The sequence below is a fragment of the Peromyscus leucopus genome, chromosome 10, assembly GCF_004664715.2.
Source record: "Peromyscus leucopus breed LL Stock chromosome 10, UCI_PerLeu_2.1, whole genome shotgun sequence".
Lineage (NCBI taxonomy): Eukaryota > Metazoa > Chordata > Mammalia > Rodentia > Cricetidae > Peromyscus > Peromyscus leucopus.
In genome coordinates this window covers 89106130-89127601 of record NC_051071.1, presented here as the reverse complement: position 1 = coordinate 89127601, position 21472 = coordinate 89106130, and the positions used below count along the sequence as shown (strand labels likewise).

Sequence of the window (21472 nt, the reverse complement as noted above, 5' to 3'; positions counted from 1 at the left end):
CAGATCTTCAAAAGGTGCAGTTACGGGCAAATGAAAGCTGTCTGATAATGTGGGTGCTTGGAACCAAATCTGGGGAGTTTGGAGGAGCAGCTTGTGCTCTTAACCAAAGAACCATCTCTCCAGCCTCATCATATGGCTTTATTTTTATACTTTCCATGAAATACCTTTCTATATAATGCCTATTCTCTTTTCTACATAATTATGACCAATTATGAGATCCTAACATGTACAACTGGCCAAAACTCTATTGCATTCCCTCACAAGAGAATCAACAATAGAAGATGTTCACATCCACATTTCCCTGTGTTTATTATAATTGCATTAGTTTAAAAAAAATTGGCCAGGTGGTGGTGGCACATGCCTTTAATCCCAGCACTCAGGAGGCAGAGGCAGGAGGATCTCTGTGAGTTCGAGGTCAGCCTGGTCTACAGAGTGAGATCCAGGACAGGCACAAAGCTACACAGAGAAACCCTGTCTCAAAAAAAAAAAAAAAAAAAAAAAAATGGGATCAGGACTGTGCCAGTTAGTTTTTTGTCAACTTAACACAAGCTAAGGTCTTATGGGAAGAATAATCTCGTTAAGCAAATGCTTGGACTACTAACAATAGTGGAGAGGGTGCCTGAACTGGTCCATCCCAGTAATCAGATCGGTGAATACCCTGTCATCATAGAGCCTTCATCCAGTAACTGATGGAAGCAGATGCAGAGATCCATAGCCAAGCACCAGGCTGAGCTCTGAGAGTCCAGCTGGAGAGAGAGAAGAGGGATTCTATGAGCAAGGGCATCAAGATCATGATGGGGAAGCATACAGAGACACCAAGCCAAACCAGTGGGAATTCATGGGACTGGACTAGGCCCTCTGCATAGCAAAACAGTTGTGTAGCTTGTTCTGTTTAAGGGATCCCTGGCAGTGAGATCAGGATCTATCCCTGGTGCATGTGTGGGCTTTTTAGAGCCCAGTGCCTCTGGTGAGACACTTTGCACAGCCTTGGTGCAAGGGAAGGGCCTTGGACCTGCCTCAACTGAATGTACCAGGCTCTGCTGGCCTCCCATGGGAAACCTTGCCTTGGAGGAGCTGGGAATGGGAGTTGGCTTGGGAGGAGCTTGGGGGCAAAAGGAGGGAGGGATCTGTGGTTGGTAATGTAAAATGAATAGATAATTTCTTAACAATAAAAAAGAATAACAAAAAGAAAGAAAATGCTTCCATAGATTGGCCTGTAGGCAAGCCTGTGGGGAATTTTCTTCATGAATTATTTATGTGGGAGGTCTTAGACAACTGTGGATGATGCCATCCCTGGGCAGGTGGTTCTGGGTTCTATGAGAAAGCAGGCTGAGGAAGCCATTAGGAGAAAGCCAGTAAGCATGACTCCTCCATGGCCTCTGCTTCACTTCCTGCTCCAGGTTCCTGTCCTGAGTTCCTGCCCTGACTTCCCTTCTAGAAGTACATTGAACTGTAAGATGAAATAAACCCTTTCCTATCAGAGTTGGTTCTGATCATCATGTTCATCGCAAGGCTAGAAACCTAACTAAGGCAAGAATTAAACAACCTTGCAGTGGTTTTAATATCTAGAGGACAGGAATTGCCTCCAACTTTAGTTTTCCCTAGGAAATCATCATGTAACTGCTATGAAGGAAGGCAATGGGTTCCATAAGCTGATTTGTAATCTTAAGGAGCTAAGGCCATGAGTCATACACAGTCCTGTGTTTTCATAATAGTCACAAGGACACAGAGTCTGGGGGAACTGAGTTCCATAGCTAATTGTTTTCTAAGTTGTTGTTATGATTAAGATGGTGTTCATAGCATTATGTATGGGTATAGTTGTACGTTTATCATGATGTATACATGCCGTGGTGTTCATGTGCCATGGTATGTATGTGTCATGGTCATAGTGTATATGTTGAGTTGAAGGAAGGACATCTTTCTGGAGTGATTCATTCTTCCACTGTGGATTCTGAGGATCAAATTCAGGTTGTCAGATTTTTTGGACAAGCACATTTCCCATAATCACCCCATGGCTTAAATGACTGGTTCTGAATGATAAATCTTTTATAAAGCAAAGTCTAAGCTGTATCAGTGCTTATCGTTGAAAGTGTGAGTGTGTGTCTGTGTGTCCGTATGTGTATGTGTATATGCCTGTGTGTGTCTGTGTAAGGATGTGTTCATGTCTCTGTATGTGTGTATTTGTCTGTCTATGTTGGTGTGCCTGTGTATATGTATGTGTTTGTATGTGTGTGTGTGTGTGTGTGTGTGCATGTGTGTTTGTGTATGTATGGAAATTACAGAATCTAAACAGTCTAGGATGAAGCCTAACCATATGCACAGATGAGTCTGTGCACATATTTTAAATAACATTTATATAATTTCTACAAACCCCAAATTCACTGTCCTCTCTTTGTAAGATGGTAGAGGCAGACAATGTATACATTTAAATATTTTACACACTTGTAAATATGCAAGAGATATTATCCACTTTTCTATATTGTATTTACATATAGAGACACTTACACAGAAACACAGAGAAAATGTGCAGCTGGGCTAGAGAGATGGCTCACTGATTAAAGCATGTACTGTTATTACAGAAGCCCTGGATTCTGTTCCCAGCAAGCTCTTGGTGGCTCACATTCTGTAACTCCAGTTCAAGGGGGATCTGATGTCCTCTTCTGGCCTCCCAAAGTACTACATTTACTCAGGGCACACATACACAGACACACACCCACACAAACACACAAATAAGCCAAAAAATAAATCTTTTACAATACCTATGGATAGATATCTAGTAATTGATCTTGCTCCATTGACACTTTCTCAAATGTATAACTTAGTTATTAATAATTATAATACACAGAATCTCTTAGTAAAATCACAGCTTTATAAACAGATTTTGTGAACAAGACTTGGAGACTTTCCTTACACTGAACACCTGTTTTAGATGGCACACAGTGGAGACGTGCTTTTCTACTTCAGGCTTGCCACAGTTGTACAAATCAAAACACACTCCCCCAAGATTAAAAACACATTCTCTTGCTTTGTCTCTTATGGGAACCCACAGAAGTTTCCCTGTGAGATCTGAGTTTGCCTGAGAGGGCAGAGCTGCATAAGGGGATGATTTGACCAGGGACAAGGTTGCCAGGTGGTTGAAAGGATCTGCCCTCAGCTGTGCCTGGGTAGAGGTCTTTTGTTCCTCCCTTTGGCATACCAAGCCCTTTGGCAGAGACAGTCAGGGCCTGAAGGATGAGGATCCAGGCCCTCCTGAGGATATTCTGTTTCTCTCTCCAGCTATATTTCTATCTGATATCCCCTGCTGCTCCTGCTCAGGAATACCCTGGGGAAAAGTAGGGGTGGGATGGCCCCCCCACAGATGGTGCCAGTGAACAGGGACAAAGACAAAGACTAAAAAGACAAAAAAATCCAGGGACTTGGCAAAAGTGGAAGTTAGGTCCTGCAAGAAAGCAGTTGGATCCACCTGGTTTTGTAGTAAAAAAAAAAAAGAAAAAAAAAAAAATGTGGCAGGGGATAAAGGGAGCCGAGTGGGGCAGGAAACTGCTGGCTTGGAGGAAGCAATGAAGCCGAGCCTTTTGGTTAGGGCAGCCGCTGTGGCATCAGGGACTTTGTTTCTCAGTGGGCATCTGTCAGAATCGAAAAGTCGCTCATAATCTCCCTAGCACAAAGATACCCTGAAGCAATGCAAACCCTCTCTGTTAGCATTCTATCTCCGCTTCTAACTAGCAAATGAGAAACAATTAGCAAGGGGCCAGAGAGCCAGCACCTCTGCATTTGAGTGCATTCCGGGAATACTAAGATTCCTGCAGAGGTCAGGCAGCGTCAAGAGAAGCAGTGCTGAACCAGGAAAAGCTGAGGCAGAATCCGGACAGAAGCCCCTACCTTCAGAAGCAGTTAGCAGAGGAACAAAGCCGCTGCAGTGGCTCTGGAGACTGTTTCTGGGGGAGGGGGATGAGCTGGAACCAAGCCGGGAGCTGTCTGGGAGGGAGTCTCTCTGAAGGAGCTGTGGGAAAGCTTTGTTTTGAGTGCCTTCATTTCTTTTCACTGACTGGCTGGGCAGATGAGCAAGCCCCAGGGAAATTTTGGTATCAGGGTGCCTCCTGCCTCAATGCCAATTGGGGCCGGTATCAGATAAAAGAAAAACACCTATTAATGCCAGCTTAAGGATAACAGAACTCTTTTGACTCAAGAAACCTCCCATAGTGAAGAAAAAAGTTTGTGTGCTCTTGATTGTTAATACGAAAACAAGCCTGGTAAAGAGGACTGGATGATAGACCTGAAAGGAATTAAGGGAAATGTAGTTTTTTGCTAAAAATGGCAGTACTGCCAGAAACTGGTTTTTTTTTTTTCAGCTCAAAATGAAGTTTCTTCCCTAAGCACTGCTAGAAAGCTTAGATTTACTTCCCAAAACTCTGAGAGTGAACAAACAGCTTGCCTCACAGGAAATAATTAAATCGCTAATACTGTTCATCAATAAGTCATTTAAAACCCTTTAGAAAACAAGGGAAAATGGTCCTTACACTGGGAGATGGGTTCAGGTGTGAAAAAAGCTTATGAGATTGAGTTGTGCCTAAGATTCAAGAGAGAAACATTGACATTATTTTAAAAATGCTCATGGTAAACTTAAAACAGTTTTAAAATATTAAGAAGGGGGAAAATTGTCTGAGCACTTGGTAAGGAACATGGAACGGAGGAAGGTCAGCTCCAATGATGCTCCTCTAGAGGAACTGGAATGAAAGTAGCTGAACCAATATTCCTGATATTTGAGGTTCCCTCCTGCAGTCTGGAGAAGACAGGAGACTTGGGGGACCCTCAGACTGCTGAGGAGTTAGGGACAGAGGTTTCATCACTGGTTAATACAAACTGAAAGGAAACAGAGCTTGGAGCTGCACCGATTTTGACCAGTGGCAGATGGATCCATACAGGCTCCTTTAAGAAAGTGCCTTATATTGCCTAATAGCTGCACAGAGTTTTTTGTTTGTTTGTTGTTTGTTTGTTTGTTTGTTTGTTTGTTTGTTTGAATTCAGTAGTCTCGACCTCGCCCTAAAGCAGGTTTTTTTTTGTTTTTTTGGTTTTTTTTTTTACGGTAGCTGGGTGAAGATAGCAATGGCGGTCTGAAGTGTGTAGATGGGGGAACGGTGATAAGCTTGGGGAAAATGACAGTCCCTAGTTAAGAAGCCATCTACTGCAGGGTACTTCTCTGCTGGTTCCGGAATGGCTGAGAGAACCTGGTGGGAAAGGTGAGTGGGGAAAAATAGCTTTACTCTAAGGATTACAGACTTAACAATGACATTATATCGTACAAAGAGCTACATGTAAGGGCAGTGAAGTCACTTAGAAATACATTCTGGGAGGGGAACCTGCTGAATAATATAGATTTGGAACCCCATTCCAACTTAGACCAGCATGGAAAAATGACTGTTGTACAATTGCTACCTGAGCAATTCAGAAAGAGAATGCCCTTTAGGAGGTTTTTCTTCTCATTCCCTTTTCTTCCTTTTTGGGTTTGATAACTAACAGACAGTTTATTCTTATTTCTATTTCCTAAATAAAGTCCAGAGAAAATTACTCTGTGTCTTGTTGGAAGATAATGTAAATAGTTCAGTTAAGAAATTCCTTTTAGGTATTGGTTAGAAAAAGTTAGTTCTGCCAAGAAGTTCTTTCTAGTGTAAGTAAATTCTCTTAAGAAATTCTAATACTTCTATAGAGTTTCTTCTTCAATACAGTTCTTCTAAGAGATCTCTTGTAGATAAGTGCTGATGTTGAAGGTGAGTTTAAAAGAAATGTACATGTTAAATGTAAGTCTAAATGCTTAATGTAAGCTAGCAAAAAAAGTGTAAATATGTATATCGGTAATAGTTCAATTAATAGAGTTTTAAATATGTATAATGATGTTTATACCAGAATTATGTTGATGCTAATGAACCAGAGTTTGGTAAAAAGCTAAGGGAATCTTTTAGTTGGATGTAGTTTATTGGATGCAGTTTGCATCGGAGTTCAAGTTGAAAAGGGGCTTGGCACAGCTAAAACTGTTTTGGACATCTTAAGACCCATCCAAAAAAGATATGCCATCTCTGTCATCCTCTACTCCTGTGCTGGGAGGTGTGGCAGCTATGGAGATCACTGTGGATGTTTGTAAGCTTAGTGGAAACGTGGGCAGAACTGAGATAAGCTTAGTATCCCCTCCTGCCAGAGGCTGAGTACCCAGGAAGACAGATCTCAATCTACCTGAAGGGTCTGGGGGGTTCTTTAAAAAATTAAGAGGGGGGGGCCTGTAGGAGCCCACAGAAATTTCCTTGTCAGATCTGAGTTTGTCTGACATAGCAGAGCTGCATAAGGGGATGATTTGACCACAGGCAAGGTTGCCAGGTGGTTAGAAGGGTCTGCACTTGGCTGTGCCTGGGTGGAATCCTTTTGCTCCTCCCTTTGGCATTCCTTTAAAAGCCCTTTGGCAGAGACAGTCGGGGTTCGATGGATAAGGATCCAGGCCCTCATGAGACTATTCTATGTTTCTGTCTGTCTCTCTCTCTCCAGCTATATTTCTACCTAATATTTCCTACTGCTCTTGCTCAAGAGTACCCTGGAGAAAATTGGGGGTGGGATGGCCCCCCTGAGTTACTTACCTGCTATAATGAATACTATAATAGTAAATATAGTACTTGGCAATAGCCTCCTGGGTACCAGCTCAGCCAACTTCCCAAGGAAATATGGTGACACTCTGTAGTATCCACTGGTATGCTCATGTCTACAGAGAAAAGATGACATTATACATCCTTAGATTAGTCCAGAAGGCACAGGTTTGATGCTGGCTACCCTGACTTCTGCCTTGACAGGGAGCCTAACAGGACAGTGTCCCCTGTGCTCCAGGCTGACTCCCATACACGTCCCCATCTTAGGGACCAGCATCCCCAGGCCAGCATCCTGATGACATTCTCACTAGGATTCTCCCCATCAGAGAACTCTCCCCTGTTATACCCACTCTGGCCATACTACAGCCCCTCCAGGGAAACAGCCCCTCCAGGGAAACAGCCCCTCCAGGGAAACAGCCCCTCCAGGGAAACAGCCCAATGTGTCCACTATCCTCAGAGTCTCTGCCCTCTGAAGCTGGCTCCCTGAGGAGCAGCTCATTCCTACCTCACCTCAGACAGTGGTCATGGAGACTTCTCTCCTTCCAGTTCTCATGAAGAAGGTGACACTGTCACCCTGAGGTCACAGTGCAGCTTCAGGACACTACATCCTTCTCTCCAGCTACTCTCACTTTAGGACAGATCTCTCTTCACAACTGTGAATCTTTACCAGATACTAAATCTAATCCTTTCCCTTCCAGCCCTTCAAGATCCCAAGCCCTTTTCCTCCCAGTGTCTTCATTTCATCTCTGATCCTTTTTTGATACAAGATCACCAGTGCTGACTGGCCTTAAATTCCATATGTACCCAAGAATGACCAGCCTCCTGTGTTGGGGAATATTATTTTAAGGTGTGTTACCTTTGTTTACATTGTATTTGTTTAACTCTGTGAAGCTGTGTTACTGTGCCTGTCTAAACACCTGATAGTCTAATAAAAAACTGAATGACCAATAGCAAGACAGGAGACAGGATAGGATGGGCTGACAGGCAGAGGAAATATACAGAAGGAGAAATCTGGGAGAAAGAAGTAGCCAGAGAAGGAGGAGAACGCCAGAGGCCAGCCACCCAGCTACACAGCAAGCCATGGAGTAAGAGTAAGATTTATAGAAGTAAGAGAATGGGAAGAGCCCATAGGCAAAAGGTAGATGGGATAAATTAAGAAAAGCTAAGGCAGGGCATTCATAATTAAGAATAAGCCTCCCATGAATGATTTATTTGTGAGCTGGGTGGCAGGCCTCTCAAAAGAGTAAAAACAACCAACAAAACTCCTGCCTCCCCCCAACTTTTGGGATGACAGAAATACAGCCATTCTCAGGTTTATGTGTGTGGTACTGTGAATCTAACACAGGATTTCAGGCACACAAAGCAAGCACTCTACCAACTGAGTGAGGCCCTCAGCTCCTCTCTGATGACCCTCTCTTTGGTGTGCACTTGGAGGCAAATCTTGGCATTCTTTGAGAGCAGTGAATCCTAAGCATAGGCCACAAGGGAAAGGTTCTTCCATGTTTTAAAAACACAGGAGAAGAACAGCTCTCTTACACTCAGCTGCTGTCTGGCTCTTTCCAGCCCCCATCAAGAGGAGACTCTCATTCTTGTGCAGCTGTACTATGCAACCCCAATGTGCTGCTGCTAAACCCTCTATACTTGAGCTCTGTGGAACCCCTGACATCTTTATTTGGGAAAGGTTTCATGAATTTCTGGTTATTTTCAGCCCCCTACTACTGTGTCGTCTGCAGCACTGAGATCTGGTGACCACACCCCAAATCTGAAGCTTTCTCTGAGCAGCAGATATCTCTGCTCCTGATTTCCCATCCATTTTTCATTGATATTAGTAATCTTTTTACATACTTCAAAACCTGGGTCCACAACAATGATGAACACAAACTTTCATAGTTTGTTTACTTTTCAACTAAACAAATAAGAAAAGGAAAAATACTGGTATTTCATAACATCCTAGGGCCAACTATGAATGTAATCAACTTGATCACCAGCCCCTGATTTCTGCTTCTGGAGAAGGGGTTACTCACAGAAAGCAATCCCTTTTGATCATAACATGCTCCGAGTAAAACAAGCCTGTCATACATCCAAAGCCTGTGAGCACGAGGAGCAAGATGGCTCTGTAGGGAGAGAATGGAGGCAAAAGCAAACAGCAGATTCAACATTAGAATTAGAATGATTTTTCCGCCAACACAACTTGTTCCATAGACTAAATAACATAACAGAGTTTTTTTTTTTTTTTTTAAAGGCAGGACTAGAGAGATGGCTCAGCAGTAAAGAGTGCTTGTTGCAATGGGAAATTGTTCCTTTCATGACCTTGCACTAACTGGCCTGATAAAGGTCATGCTTCTTTCCTGTCTATGTAAGCTCTTAAAAGGGAAAGGGGAGGGGTTTCTGAGCTCTCTATTGGACTGGAAGGCTTCTTGGTGCATGGTCCTGGTGCATGGATCAGGCAGTGTGAAACAGTCATATACATCCATGAAGAAAATAACCATACATATAAAAATAAAATATGATTAAAAAGGAAGGAAAATGAAGAACTGTTCTCATTAAAAAGATCAGGAAGTATGAATTCCATGAGTTATTTTTATCTCTGTCTCCGTAGCAGCATCTATTAATTATTGTGCCCTCTAAAATCCAACAATTGGATAATGACCCTTAATGTAATGATCCCAGAGAATATAATTTAGAAGTTAATTGGTTTTAGATGAAATCATGAGAGTCGAGCCCCATAATGTCATCTGTGTCCTCATCATGGGAAGAAACAGCAATGCAGTGTCTGCCAGGAGAGGACTGAGAGAAGGTGGCCAGACAGGAAGAGCCTGGGAGAGAATCCTCACCTCAGGCTCTCCCACTGCAGTGTGGAGACACATTTACTTTTAAATCCACTGAGTCTGTGATATTTAGTCATGGCAGCCCAACCCATCACTTCAATCTAACCAACAAAGTTGGTAAGCATCATTCCTAATGTATAAGGAGAGAAACAAAGATTAATAAAACTCCAAGGAGTTTTCATATTCAGTTGGCTGTGCTGATTTACAGAAGAGTAAGAATGAAAACATGAAACAGTGGAGGGGATCTCAACTCAATAGCTTACTACAGACATGGACTGTATAGATATCTTTAAAGACTTGATGGTTATCCACAAAATAGGCCAACAGCTTCCTGCATGGTTTCCAAAGAGCTCAAAAAATAATTCAGTCATGCTTATTTATGAAGAAATAATTTGTGCTGGTGTGGTAGGGTAAGGTAAGCACGAAGAAGGGGAATAAAAGACCCTCTGCGGTTATCTGTTTCCTGGACACACATATCAGGTTCCTCTAGACAGATGCGTGATTGAGTCCTAACAACCTGCTACATAACACCTTCTCAACTGACAGTCAGAGGTCAGTGACTCTCTTTATTTAGGTACACAGTGGTGCTTGGAGATCCAGATCAGATGAGGGGGGGAACCTCAGTAGAGAATAGTTTCCTTCTACACTAAAGAAAAATTCTATTTTACAGCCCACCAAAGGCCAGATTAAAGAAAAAGGTTGAAAAAAAAAACAAAACATTTGAACAAGTAAGACTCTGAGAAGGGCAGCAAGAAAGACCTCCAAACTCCTGGACTTGGGAGACAGAGGCATGAGGACTGCTGCAGACTGAGACCAACCTGGGCTACATGACAAGTTCTGGGCTTGTAAGGTCACAACTGTGGCCCAGCCTCAAAGGTTTAAACAGAGTAGAGTACCTAGGCACCCAGTGACCAACCATAGAACCCAGGACCTGGGCACCCCATGACCAAACAGAGCAGAGGACTTGGGATTCCCCTCTTCTCCTAATGAGCCAATCTTGTTTTCAAGGCTCATCTGTTTAACTTTACTAAATGTACAACTTTTTCTCTCCACTCTATTCCCACACACAACCATTCTTTGGTACTCAGGGCATTTTCTCTCTATCTCCAATAAGTTGTCCTCAAGTTCTGTTTGTGTTTACTTTCATATATTTTATCAACAAATCCAAGTACTTAGAAAGGGAACCTTATGGCCCTGGCTATACTTAACCATATATACTACATCTACTTTCTCATCTGGCTTTTTAGATAAATAATTGTAGATTGACAACCTATAGCTACACATTTAAGGTCTAACCTAATATGTTCCATCCTGGGATCATCTGTAACAGTCATCTCACTGAAGACTAACTTCTGATCCACACAGAAGGCAATTCATAGAAGAACTGACTTTTATGTTTATTCTTTCCTTCAAAACTAGTCAGTGTTTCCACACATCAAGACAGATTTGTAGAGCTGTGGAGCTGGCTCATTCAGGAAAGTATTTCCATGCAGCCATAAGGACATGAGTTCAGACCCTAGGACCTATGGTGATATTTTATTTGTGCTGAAATGTGATTTTATTTATATGTTAATAAATACAGTTGCCTGGGGGTCAGGGCTAATAGCAAGCCATTTAGCAGAAGTCTGGCAGTGGTAGCACATGCCCTTAATCCGATCACATGGCAGGCAGAGTCTGTGTGTTTAAGGACATAGCCAGCTTTGAGACACATGCCTTTAATCTCAATACCAACCATAGAGACCTGGATATCTGTATAGACAGTCAGTGACGAAGAAGTCATGTGGATGTGTTTAGAACCAATGAAAAGGCAGAACAGAAAGTCAATAAAAATACAGACACACAGGAAGTATGTCTCTTTCTGAGGGGAAGGATGGCAGCAGCTGGTAAGCTAAAGGCTATTCGCTAGTGCTCTGACCTCTTAGGCTTTTAACTCTGCATTTGGCTCTGTGTTTCTTATTTAATAAGACAGCTCAGAATTACATCTACAAGGACCCATGTAAAAGTACACAGGCACCGATTTTCTCTTCTGTAATTCCAGTGATGAAGGGTACAGAGTGGATGATTGGAGCTCATTGACCAGCCAGCCTAGCCAAGTCAATGAGCTCGAGATCCAGTGAGGGACCTGCCTTGAAAAAGAAAGTGGAGGGTCACAAGGAAAACCTGGCATCAACCTCTGACCTCCATATGCAGACATGTGCATGCTCACCAACATACACCTGTGTACACATCCACATAAACATGATTGAACCCCACACAAACCTGGGCATATAACACACAACACTACATACACATATACACACAAACACCAAGTAGCAGAACTTCCATGGAACACCAAGTAGCAGAACTTCCATGGTCAAGTCTCTCTGGCCATTTGGAGGTACTCTAAGGCTGTGGGTGTCAATCACAGAATCCAGTTGAGCAAAGAATGGTGTGCCATATATAAATTACAATGAAAATTGTGATCCTGATGAGAAGCAATGTTCGGAACATGCTATAGTCATTAAAAAGGTTTACCTTGAAAGCATATGGTTAAAGCCACATTATAGCTCAAACTAGACAAGGACCACAAAGGTAACATCTATAAGACAAGTCAGGAAAAACCGAATCCCATCCGATTACCCGACACTCACATTCAAAGAAATCTAATATATTCAAGAAAATTGGTACCAAAGCAACAAAAGAATAAATAGGTAAACTAAAAACATTTATGTACAAAAGGCATTATCAACAGAATAAAAGGCAACACACAGAAGGGAAGAAGTATATGTGGATCATGTGTCTGCTGGAGGACTCACATCTCAAAAACAAAAATCACTGTAACTCAACAGCAAGGAAAGATTAAGGGGCCAATGAGATAGCTCAGCAGGTAAGATGACTGCCACCAAGCTTGATGACCTTGAGGATAATCCTGAAACCCATGTGGTGGAGGGATCAGCTCTTGTAAACTGTCCTCTGACCCCCATGTACATGCTGTGGGACACGCATGCCCTCACGCTAATATACACTAAGTAAAAAAAATAAATAATTTTGGAGTGGAAAGGAAACATTCCAATTTAAAATGGGAAAATAGGTTCTACAGACACTTCATAAACTATCCAATGTATTGTAATTTATTTTTTCTTAGACATCTTATTCAAAACAAGAAATAACATAAGTTTGGGTGAGGATGTGGACGTATTGGAGCCCTTGTATTATGCTGGTAAGGATATAAAATAGTATAGTGGAGTTGGAGGCAGGGTAGCAGTTCCTCAAACAATTAACACAATGGCCCATGATTTGGCAACTCAAGCTTTCTACCTTAAAGAGCAAAAGTCCGGGGCTCAAACCAATGTACTTGCACACTCAGCAACATCATTCATAGCAGCCAAAGGTGAGAGCAAACCACATTTCCAGCCACAAATGAATGGGAAGCAACACAGCACACACACACAATGGGCTATTATTCTGCCTTACTGTTGTTCAAATCTTAGATGTCTTTCGGTAAAAAGAAATCCAGAGCCAAATATTAGGGTAAAAGCAATCAAGGTAATGGCACTTTCTTGCCCAGTGGCTAACTTGCCACAATGAAAGTAAAATCCATAAGAAATTTCTTCAATGCCTTTCATCTTCTCTGAAGTAGATTGGTGCTGCCAGGACCAGACATGTCTCATTGTCACAACAAAAAGAAAAAAACTATGTTATTAAAACAGCTTAAATTCCATATCCTGTAAATCTCTGAAATGTTTGAAGATGACTTGTTTATCTAAAATATATTTCTGTTTGACCTTGAAAACTTACCTAATATGACTACAAGTTCGATTGCAATGACTAACTACTAACTTGCATTTCTTTATATCCTAATTAGTTGGTAATAATAGCTTTCAATGGCTACCAATTTGCATTACATTGTTAAATGAACTGTATAGGTACAATACCTTGAACAAGATTAGAAATATATGTACAGTATTTTCTAACAAAATCAATCTCAAATTTGTATCAATATACACAAATTGTATACAATACACAAAAATCCAATCCAATGTAAAATATTTAAAAATGGCAGTTGCTTTTTAAAAGTAGATTCAATAATCTACCTTTTTTGGTTTTTTGGTTTTTGTTTTCTCTTCAGTGCTGAGGACCAAACAAAGGGCCTTGCACTTGCTAGGCAAGCACTCTAGCACTGAGCTAAATCCCCAACTCCAATAATCTACCTTTTTATCTTATCATAACCATATTCTCTTTTTATTTTCAGAGTAGATTCAATAATCTACCCTTTATCCATGATTTCAGTATCTTATTTTTCAGAGTATATTCAATACTCTACCTTTTATCTTATTATCTATATCCTCTTTTTTCTTTTTACACAAGAATCCTAAATCCAGTCTCCTTTGTTTAGCCTTTTTCCTGACCATTAACAATTAACAACTTGTAACCAACCATCCTAAACAATGACAATTATCCATACCCCATTGAATGCCCAAAAACCACCCACCCCACCACTTAGGAATGTGGGTGTCATGTTCTTAAAATTACTTCCTATTGTCTGGGGAGGAAGGCATATTAAGGGGATCCTGAAAAGAAAATTTTGGGTTTGTCAGGTCCTGGGAGAGGTAGCTGTATCATTTGTTGTCCAGTCTCTGCATAATGGGAAAGTGCAGGACTTATCTCAAGTCCTTGAGTACTCTGTGAGGCCAGATCATCTCAGCTAGCCATCTTGAAACTGTCCTGAGCAGTTTGTAATCCAAACTAAGACAATTTTTCTGGATGATTTTCCTTTTTCTTCAGCTGTCTCATTTGTCCAATGTTCTTGAGATTCGTTAGCCTTCATTTTCCTGAAAGATAAACTAAACCCTTCCCCAATCCTAACTTTGGGGAGGATTACTTTCTAATCTTTACCACTTTTAATTTATGGTTTCTCCTGAATTTTTTCTTCTCTCTTCTATAGCTGTAATATCACCCCAAGCAGTTTAGTTTTTTACAATAGGTATTAGGTTATCTAGCTGCTCTTGGAAGGGGTTTCTTACATGATGGTAGGGAAGGACTGAACTGATTTTGTCATGGGGGCCTGGTAAGAGGCCCCTCAGGGAGTTTCTCAACAGCAAAGGATTACCTTGTCTGTCCCTTGTTGATCTACATTCGTTAGTCCAATGTTTGTCTTCTGCATAATAATAATTCTGTTGGGATTATTCCTTGAAAAAGCATTGTGTCTAAGAATGCCCTGTTTACATTCTCTTTTAAGTGACATTGTTTACCATATATGAAACATCTGACATTACTATTTTTCTTCAGACCTCTGGAAATCACCTCTCCTATCCAAGTGTCATTATGGTCATGAGATTCAATATTAATTTTATCTCAAATCCATTCTTCCAAAGGTGCTGATCTTGCCTTTAACAGCCTAATTATCCTTTTGCATTGTGCATTGGCATTTTCAAAAAATTGAATTATTATCTGGCTAGCTTCTGAATTTAGTATCATTATATTTACTGCTAAAGACAGCCTTTATAAGGAATCTGTGAAGGTTTCTTTTGGGCCTTGTATAACTTTTGTAAATGACTCAATTTTCTTTTCTACTTCTTCAATTCTGTCCCAAGCATTCAAGGCTGCCATTTGGCATGGAGCTAGTGTGTAGTCATCACATAGAGATTCCCTTTTTATATTACCATAATTTCCCTCTTCCAAGAAGTTGGTCTTGGGAGATTTCCATACCTCTAGCCCTACCTCATTGTTCAATGGTCTTAGCCTCATCCTTCCACCAGGTCCTCCATAAGAATTGTGACTCAGCCTCCAAGACAACAATAATCAAATCTCTCCAGTCTTGAGGGATAATTCTATTACTAGTTGACCACAAGTTTAACATCTGCTTCACAAACAGGGAATACATACCATATGACACTATAGCGTCTTTGAATCTCCTCAAATCTAACATTTGCACAGGATTCTAGTTAGCTCTTACACAGCCTTGAGCATTTGGCAGTTCCTGTAGGGTTACTGGATAGATTAAGATTGGCTGTTTGAAAGCCTTAGGCTGTTTCTCTGTAACCTTATAATGCAATGCTGAGATAGCTTCACCTTTAAATTCTTCTATCTGGATCTGAATTTCTCTAAGATTTGTTTTAACAAGGTTTTCTAAAACTTTTATCTTGGCACTCACATTAACCAACTTTTTTTTTTTTGAGACAGGGTTTCTCTGTGTAGCTTTGTGCCTTTCCTGGAACTCACTCTGTAGACCAGGCTGGCCTCGAACTCACAGAGATCCACCTGGCTCTGCCTCCAGAGTTCTGGGATTAAAGGCGTGTGCCACCACCGCCCGGCTTTAAAGGATTTTTTAATTCTTTTTTTATACGTAATTTATTCTATGGACATTGGTGTTTTGCCTGCATGTATATCTGTATGAAGGTGTCAGATCTCTGAAACTGGAGTTACAAACAGTTATGAGCTGCCATATGGGTGCTAGGAATTGAACCCGGGTCCTCTGGAAGAGCAGCCAATTCTCTTAACCACTGGGCCATCTCTCCAGGCCCTCCAACTTTTTTAATGATAAAACAAAAATGATCAAACAAATAGTATTTATATTTGACATTACATAAATCCCATCTATATTAATTATCCTCTCATTTAATTGTTCCATTTTCAGACTGCTTAATGTCTAGTCAAATAAAGACCAAACACCCTTCATTGTAAAAATGTTTCCCATTTTTAATGTGGGAAAAATTTTTTTGTTGTTGTTTTTTGTTTTTTCAAGACAGGGTTTCTCTGTGTAGCTTTGTGCCTTTCCTGGATCTCGCTCTGTAGACCAGGCTGGCCTCGAACTCACAAAGATCCGCCTGCCTCTACCTCCCGAGTGCTGGGATTAAAGGCATGTGCCACCACCGCCTGGCCGGGAAAATTTTTTTAACTAATTTCTTCCTTTAAGAAATCCCAATTGTCTCACCAAATCTGCTGACAATGACAATTCAGATGTGAGGCTGACTGCTTCTTGTGTAGAACAGTAGAAGCTGGAGTGAGTTTCAAGGCAGCTACCTAGTATGGTAGCAGCCCAAGTTGGAGATCCAGGGAGAGCCCACAACTCACCAGGAGAGAAGAGTCAAAAATCCAGCCATCTGCATGAGGGAATTCAAGAAAGCAGCTAACTTCTATGGTTTTTGGAGTTTGCTGCAAAGAGACTGCAACAAAAACTTTGCCAGTAGGTTAGAGACTCCAGCCTACATGGGGTGCATACTCCGACTGCATGCAGCTTGGGCCTGAGCAAGAGTCTGCAAGGCCACAGGCAAGTGGTTCCCACCCCCCACCCCCACCCCTACCCTCATGAATTCATGCACCACAAATCGGATGCCAGATGTTGTTCGAATCTTAGATAGTCTTTTAATAAAAACCCAGAGCCAGATATCAGGGTGAAAGCTGAAAGATCAGAGAGGCAGAATAGCCAGGCACTAATTCTTACCTCTACCAAATCCTCAGCCTACAGAGAGTGAATTTCTGTTCTTTCACGCCTTATATACCTTTCTCTGCCCAGCCATCACTCCCTGGGATTAAAGGCTTGAGTGCTTTCCAAGAAAAGGCATGAGATCCCAAGGGCTAGAATTAAAGGTATGCACCACCACTGCCTGACCTCTATCCAATCTAGTGACTGGCTCTGTCCTCTGATCCTCAGGTGAGTTTATTAGGGTACACAATATATCACCACACCCTACAGACCCAAGAAATACACACACACATGCCACACTTTGATGAGCCTTGAGGATATCACACCAAGAAAACAAGACAACAAAAACAAAAACAAAACAACAGCGAAACACAGATAATTTGACTCTAATTCAGGGTTCCCACTTTAGTCACATTCAATGACAGAGAGTAGGATGGTTGATGCCAGGAATCGGGAGTGGGTAGTATGGAGAGTTTTCTTTCAGAGCTATGGGATTCCATTCAGGAAGATGAAAAAAATGCCCTATATTTAGACTGTGGTGATAGTTGTACAACATTAATCTACCCCATACCCCAAAACTGGAAAAATGTGAATGTATGGTGTGTATGATTTCATGCTATCTACACACAAACATATGTGGAAAAGTGAGTTCTTTCACTCAGCCTTCAATGTACCAACACACTCTATCACATGATAAAATGTTAACTTTGTTCTTGTCACAGATTCCAATTCTTAATGGGTTTATATAAGCTTGAACAAAGTGAGAGCATTTTCTCAAAATCAAGATCAAGGTTTGCTTACCTTATCTGGACTGCATGACAATCATTTTGTAGGAAACGTAAAGCACTGCCGATAATCACAGATAGTAGGACTGCAACAATTGCCTTTAAAAATGGGGGAAAAAACTAATTCTCATTAGGAATAGAAAGTATTTTACGCATTGTCCATTATTTTAAGATATGTGGTTTCGGGCTGGAGAGATGGCTCAGCAGTTAAGAACACTAGCTGTTCTTCCAGAGGTCCTGAGTTCAATTCCCAGCAACCACATGGTGGCTCACAACCATCTGTAAGGAGAAGGAGATCTGGTGCCCTCTTCTGGCCTGCAAGGATACATGCAGACATTACACTGTATAATAAATAAATAAATAAATAAATCTTTAAAAAAAAAAAAAAGATATGTGGTTTCATAGTCAGATCTCTCCCATGAGATAAACACTATATTTTGACCAGAGTCCATAGAAGAATATAAAACATACATGTTAATAGACTGCTTGTATGTTAAACTGAAAATTAAGGTCTCTGCAGTCTGAGGCTCTGACAATACAGACCCTGGAAAAGCTAAGACTTCTCTCAGTGCTCCACCAGGAACAGCCAGTGAAGGGCTCAGTTCAGGTTCTGAAACATGGATGACACAGGGTGGAGAGAATGCAGGCACCTGGGGAGGTTACGGGACAAACCAAAGTAAGAGACAGAAGTGTTCACCTAAACTGAGCTCTCAACTCTGGTGCAGTGAACATGTGCAGTTTCTACTTCAAGTGGTTTGAAGAACTCGGTCTTTCTTTACTCTTTAGTTAGAAACAAGTTCACCCCAGGCCAGGGGACAGCTCAGTGGCAGAGCCCTGCACAGCATACACTAGACCTAGCCCTGATCCCCTCAACTGCAAACCAAATAACAAAACTGAAAATGACTCACAACCCAGTTCCTGGCTGTGGGATTTTGTGTGTTAAGAAGGGGTGAGCTGGTCCTCACCTGTGTCTCCTCTGGGACGTCTGTGCCTGTCTGGGAACGAGCACTATTGCTGTCACCACAGTGTTCAGACAGCGTCCTCTGGGTCACCTGATGCCCCATTGCCCCTCATCTCTGTCACTGCTGCTCCATCAACCTCAGTCAGAGCGGCCTGTGCTCAAGTCTCATCTAAGCTGCCAACTCCTCCAGACCCTCATCTACCTCCATCTACTCAGTCCATGCAGACAGTCACCAGGACCTGCACTGCTTTGGTTTGGGGTTAAAAGGGCTTAAAAAAGTGCTTCACTTAGGAAAGGAGTAAGGCTACATAATGCTGTAACTTATTTGAAGGAGTCTAACTATTATTCCTCTGATGATGTTTTAAAAGTAGAATATTATGATCTAAGGGAAAGCATCCTACCATGTAACTTGATAAATTATAAACCAGATTCCCGGGGCTTGGGGTTAAGGCTCAGCAGTTAAGAGCACTAGCTGCTCTTGCAGAGGACCTGGGATTCAGTTCCCAGCACCCAAATGGCCCCTAACAACCTTCTGTAATTCCAAGTTCCAGGGGATCTGATGTCTTCTCCTGGCCTCAATGGACATGCCTATGATGCATAAATATAGATGCAGACAAAACAGATATACATAATAAATAAATAATTTAAAAAGTTAGTCCTTAATTACTAGCATTGCTAACACACACACACAGACAGACAAACAGACACACACACACACACACAACTTACCTCATGATACTGCCTCACTGTTGAACAATGAGTAGCCCAATTTGATGAATGTAACTCACTTTTTCCCAATCATATTGAATCTTTTTTTCCCAAAAACAATGGACATAATAATGCCTCTTTTATGACACAAGTGCCCAAGTAAATGACTAAAGCATTTGGAGCAACAGACAGTATAATTCAAATGGTAAGAATATTCACATACATACAGGGAAGGAAGCAACATTGAAATATGAAAAGGGCAGCACACATGTTAGGAAGTAAGTGGTGTTTCATTACAGCCAACAACACAGGAACTTTCAGTATTCAACAGAAACTAAATCCCTAAGAATAAAGTAACAACACACTAACAGCCGAACTGAGTATAAGGTCTGTTTTACAAGGACAGAGATGTAGGTCCATGGTAGAGTGATTGCCTTCTCATGGCAGAGGCACTAACAGAGCAAAATCATCAACATCATGAATAAATATAAATGAATAAGTGATGGCCCAATGAGCTGGAAGAGCCACATTTCTGTGTGACATTCATATTAAAATAACAGAGATTCCTTTTTTTTTTTTTGGTGTCCCCCCCAAGACAGGATTTCTCTTTGTAGCTTTGAGCCTTTCCTGGATCTCCCTCTGTAGACCAGGCTGGCCTCGAACTCACAAAGATCTACCTGGCTCTGCCTCCCGAGTGCTGGGATTAAAGGCATGTGCCACCACCGCCTGGCTAAATAACAGAAATTCTTAAGGCATGATGATCCTTGTTACAAAGCCAGTTTAAAGAAAAGTGGAACCTCACTTCCTCCCAGTTCCCAGCCAGCTGACAGGGAAGAGCACTGTTCAGTCCCGTCATTATCTGTGTGTGAACTGCACTCTGAGTGGCTTCTGCTTTCACCCTGGACTCCAATAAGGAACAGCACTCTGCAATGGGCTCATCTCTCAGGCAGTGCATGCACAGGCTTCCTCAGAAGGGATCAATGGCCCTGTTTCCTCATCCCATGATTTCAACTATAGATCAACCCCCTTTCCCTCCCCAGTCACCTCCACCCTTCCTACTTAAATTTTCTCCAAAGTCCATTTTGTCATCTGACATGCTACAATTGTATCTGTTTATTCAGTTACCATCCATCCACCCACATGAAAAGTTACATCAGAACAAAAGCCTTTGACTCCCTTACTCATTCCTGGACTTTGAAATTGTAGGATGCACTGGTGAATTAAAGTAGACAGGTATGAGGAACTCCCAGGTGTGCTGAATTTCTTGTTACCTTCCCTGAATTAAATTTTCTACTGGGATTAGTCATTATAGTTCCTCTAAATACAAAACAACCACTAAAAAATGTTTTCTTTAAGTAAAAAGTTAATCACGTTCTACTTGCTTTATTGACTATATGCCGAGTGGAGATGACAAATATATGGAACAGAGTAGAAGATAAATGTGACCTGAAATAGACTGACTCAGAAACAAATTGTTCCCACTTGAGTTTTTCACAATATAATTAAAATAATTCATCACATTACCTGAATCATAGTGACTTGTTGAAAATTCTTTAAATTTTTGAATGAACGATGGATAATCCACCCAAGCTGATTCCAGAAAGGGGTGACACACGTGATCTCCTCCAAGGCTGAGCTCCTCTCTGCCCTCTGTTCCCCCAAGAGTGAATCCAGTTCAGTTCTTGTTTCTCTGTATAAGGAGGACTGGGCATACATATTGGCTAATTTTTGGGGGATTTGGTGCCATCTCTGAGAATGCTCTTTATACTTGTCAGCTTTCGGATAAAAGTGGATAAACACAAGAAACAGACAATAATTTAACTGATTTTTCTGAGACACTTTTCATGAATAATATAAATTATGTATCAGTTCTTCTTTGAGACAGTCTCATGTACCCTAGACTGGCTTCAAAGTTGCTATGAAGCCAAGGGTGATCTCAACTTCTGCAGGTCCTCCTGTGTCTGTCTCAGGTGCTGTGATGACAGGCATAGACTTCACACACAGTTATGCACTGCTAGGAACCAAACTCAAGACTTTGTGCGGGGCAAGGACGCTACCAGCTGAACTACATCTTCAACCCACCAAATTTTGAGAATAAAAAAATAAATTACCCCTGTGTAATTCCTTACAGATTAGAAGAGTGTCCCTAACTGACC

At 41.5% G+C, this 21472-nt stretch overlaps 1 protein-coding gene across 4 annotated transcripts in view; it reads right to left on the bottom strand.

Moving 5' to 3' along the window:
• The window catches only part of LOC114691794 (ATP-binding cassette sub-family G member 3-like), a 69535-nt gene that overhangs the window by 10949 nt on the left and 37114 nt on the right, over window positions 1-21472 (bottom strand). For 3 of the 4 annotated variants that reach the window (XM_037209245.1, XM_037209246.1, XM_037209248.1), the window contains 4 exons: window positions 20841-21091; window positions 17664-17746; window positions 8654-8743; window positions 6624-6745 (listed from right to left, as the gene is read on the bottom strand). In XM_037209245.1, coding sequence (XP_037065140.1) covers window positions 6624-6745; window positions 8654-8743; window positions 17664-17746; window positions 20841-21091 — 546 coding nt within the window. The remainder of the gene's footprint in view (window positions 1-6623; window positions 6746-8653; window positions 8744-17663; window positions 17747-20840; window positions 21092-21472) is intronic. The other variant, XM_037209247.1, reaches the window with a different exon arrangement.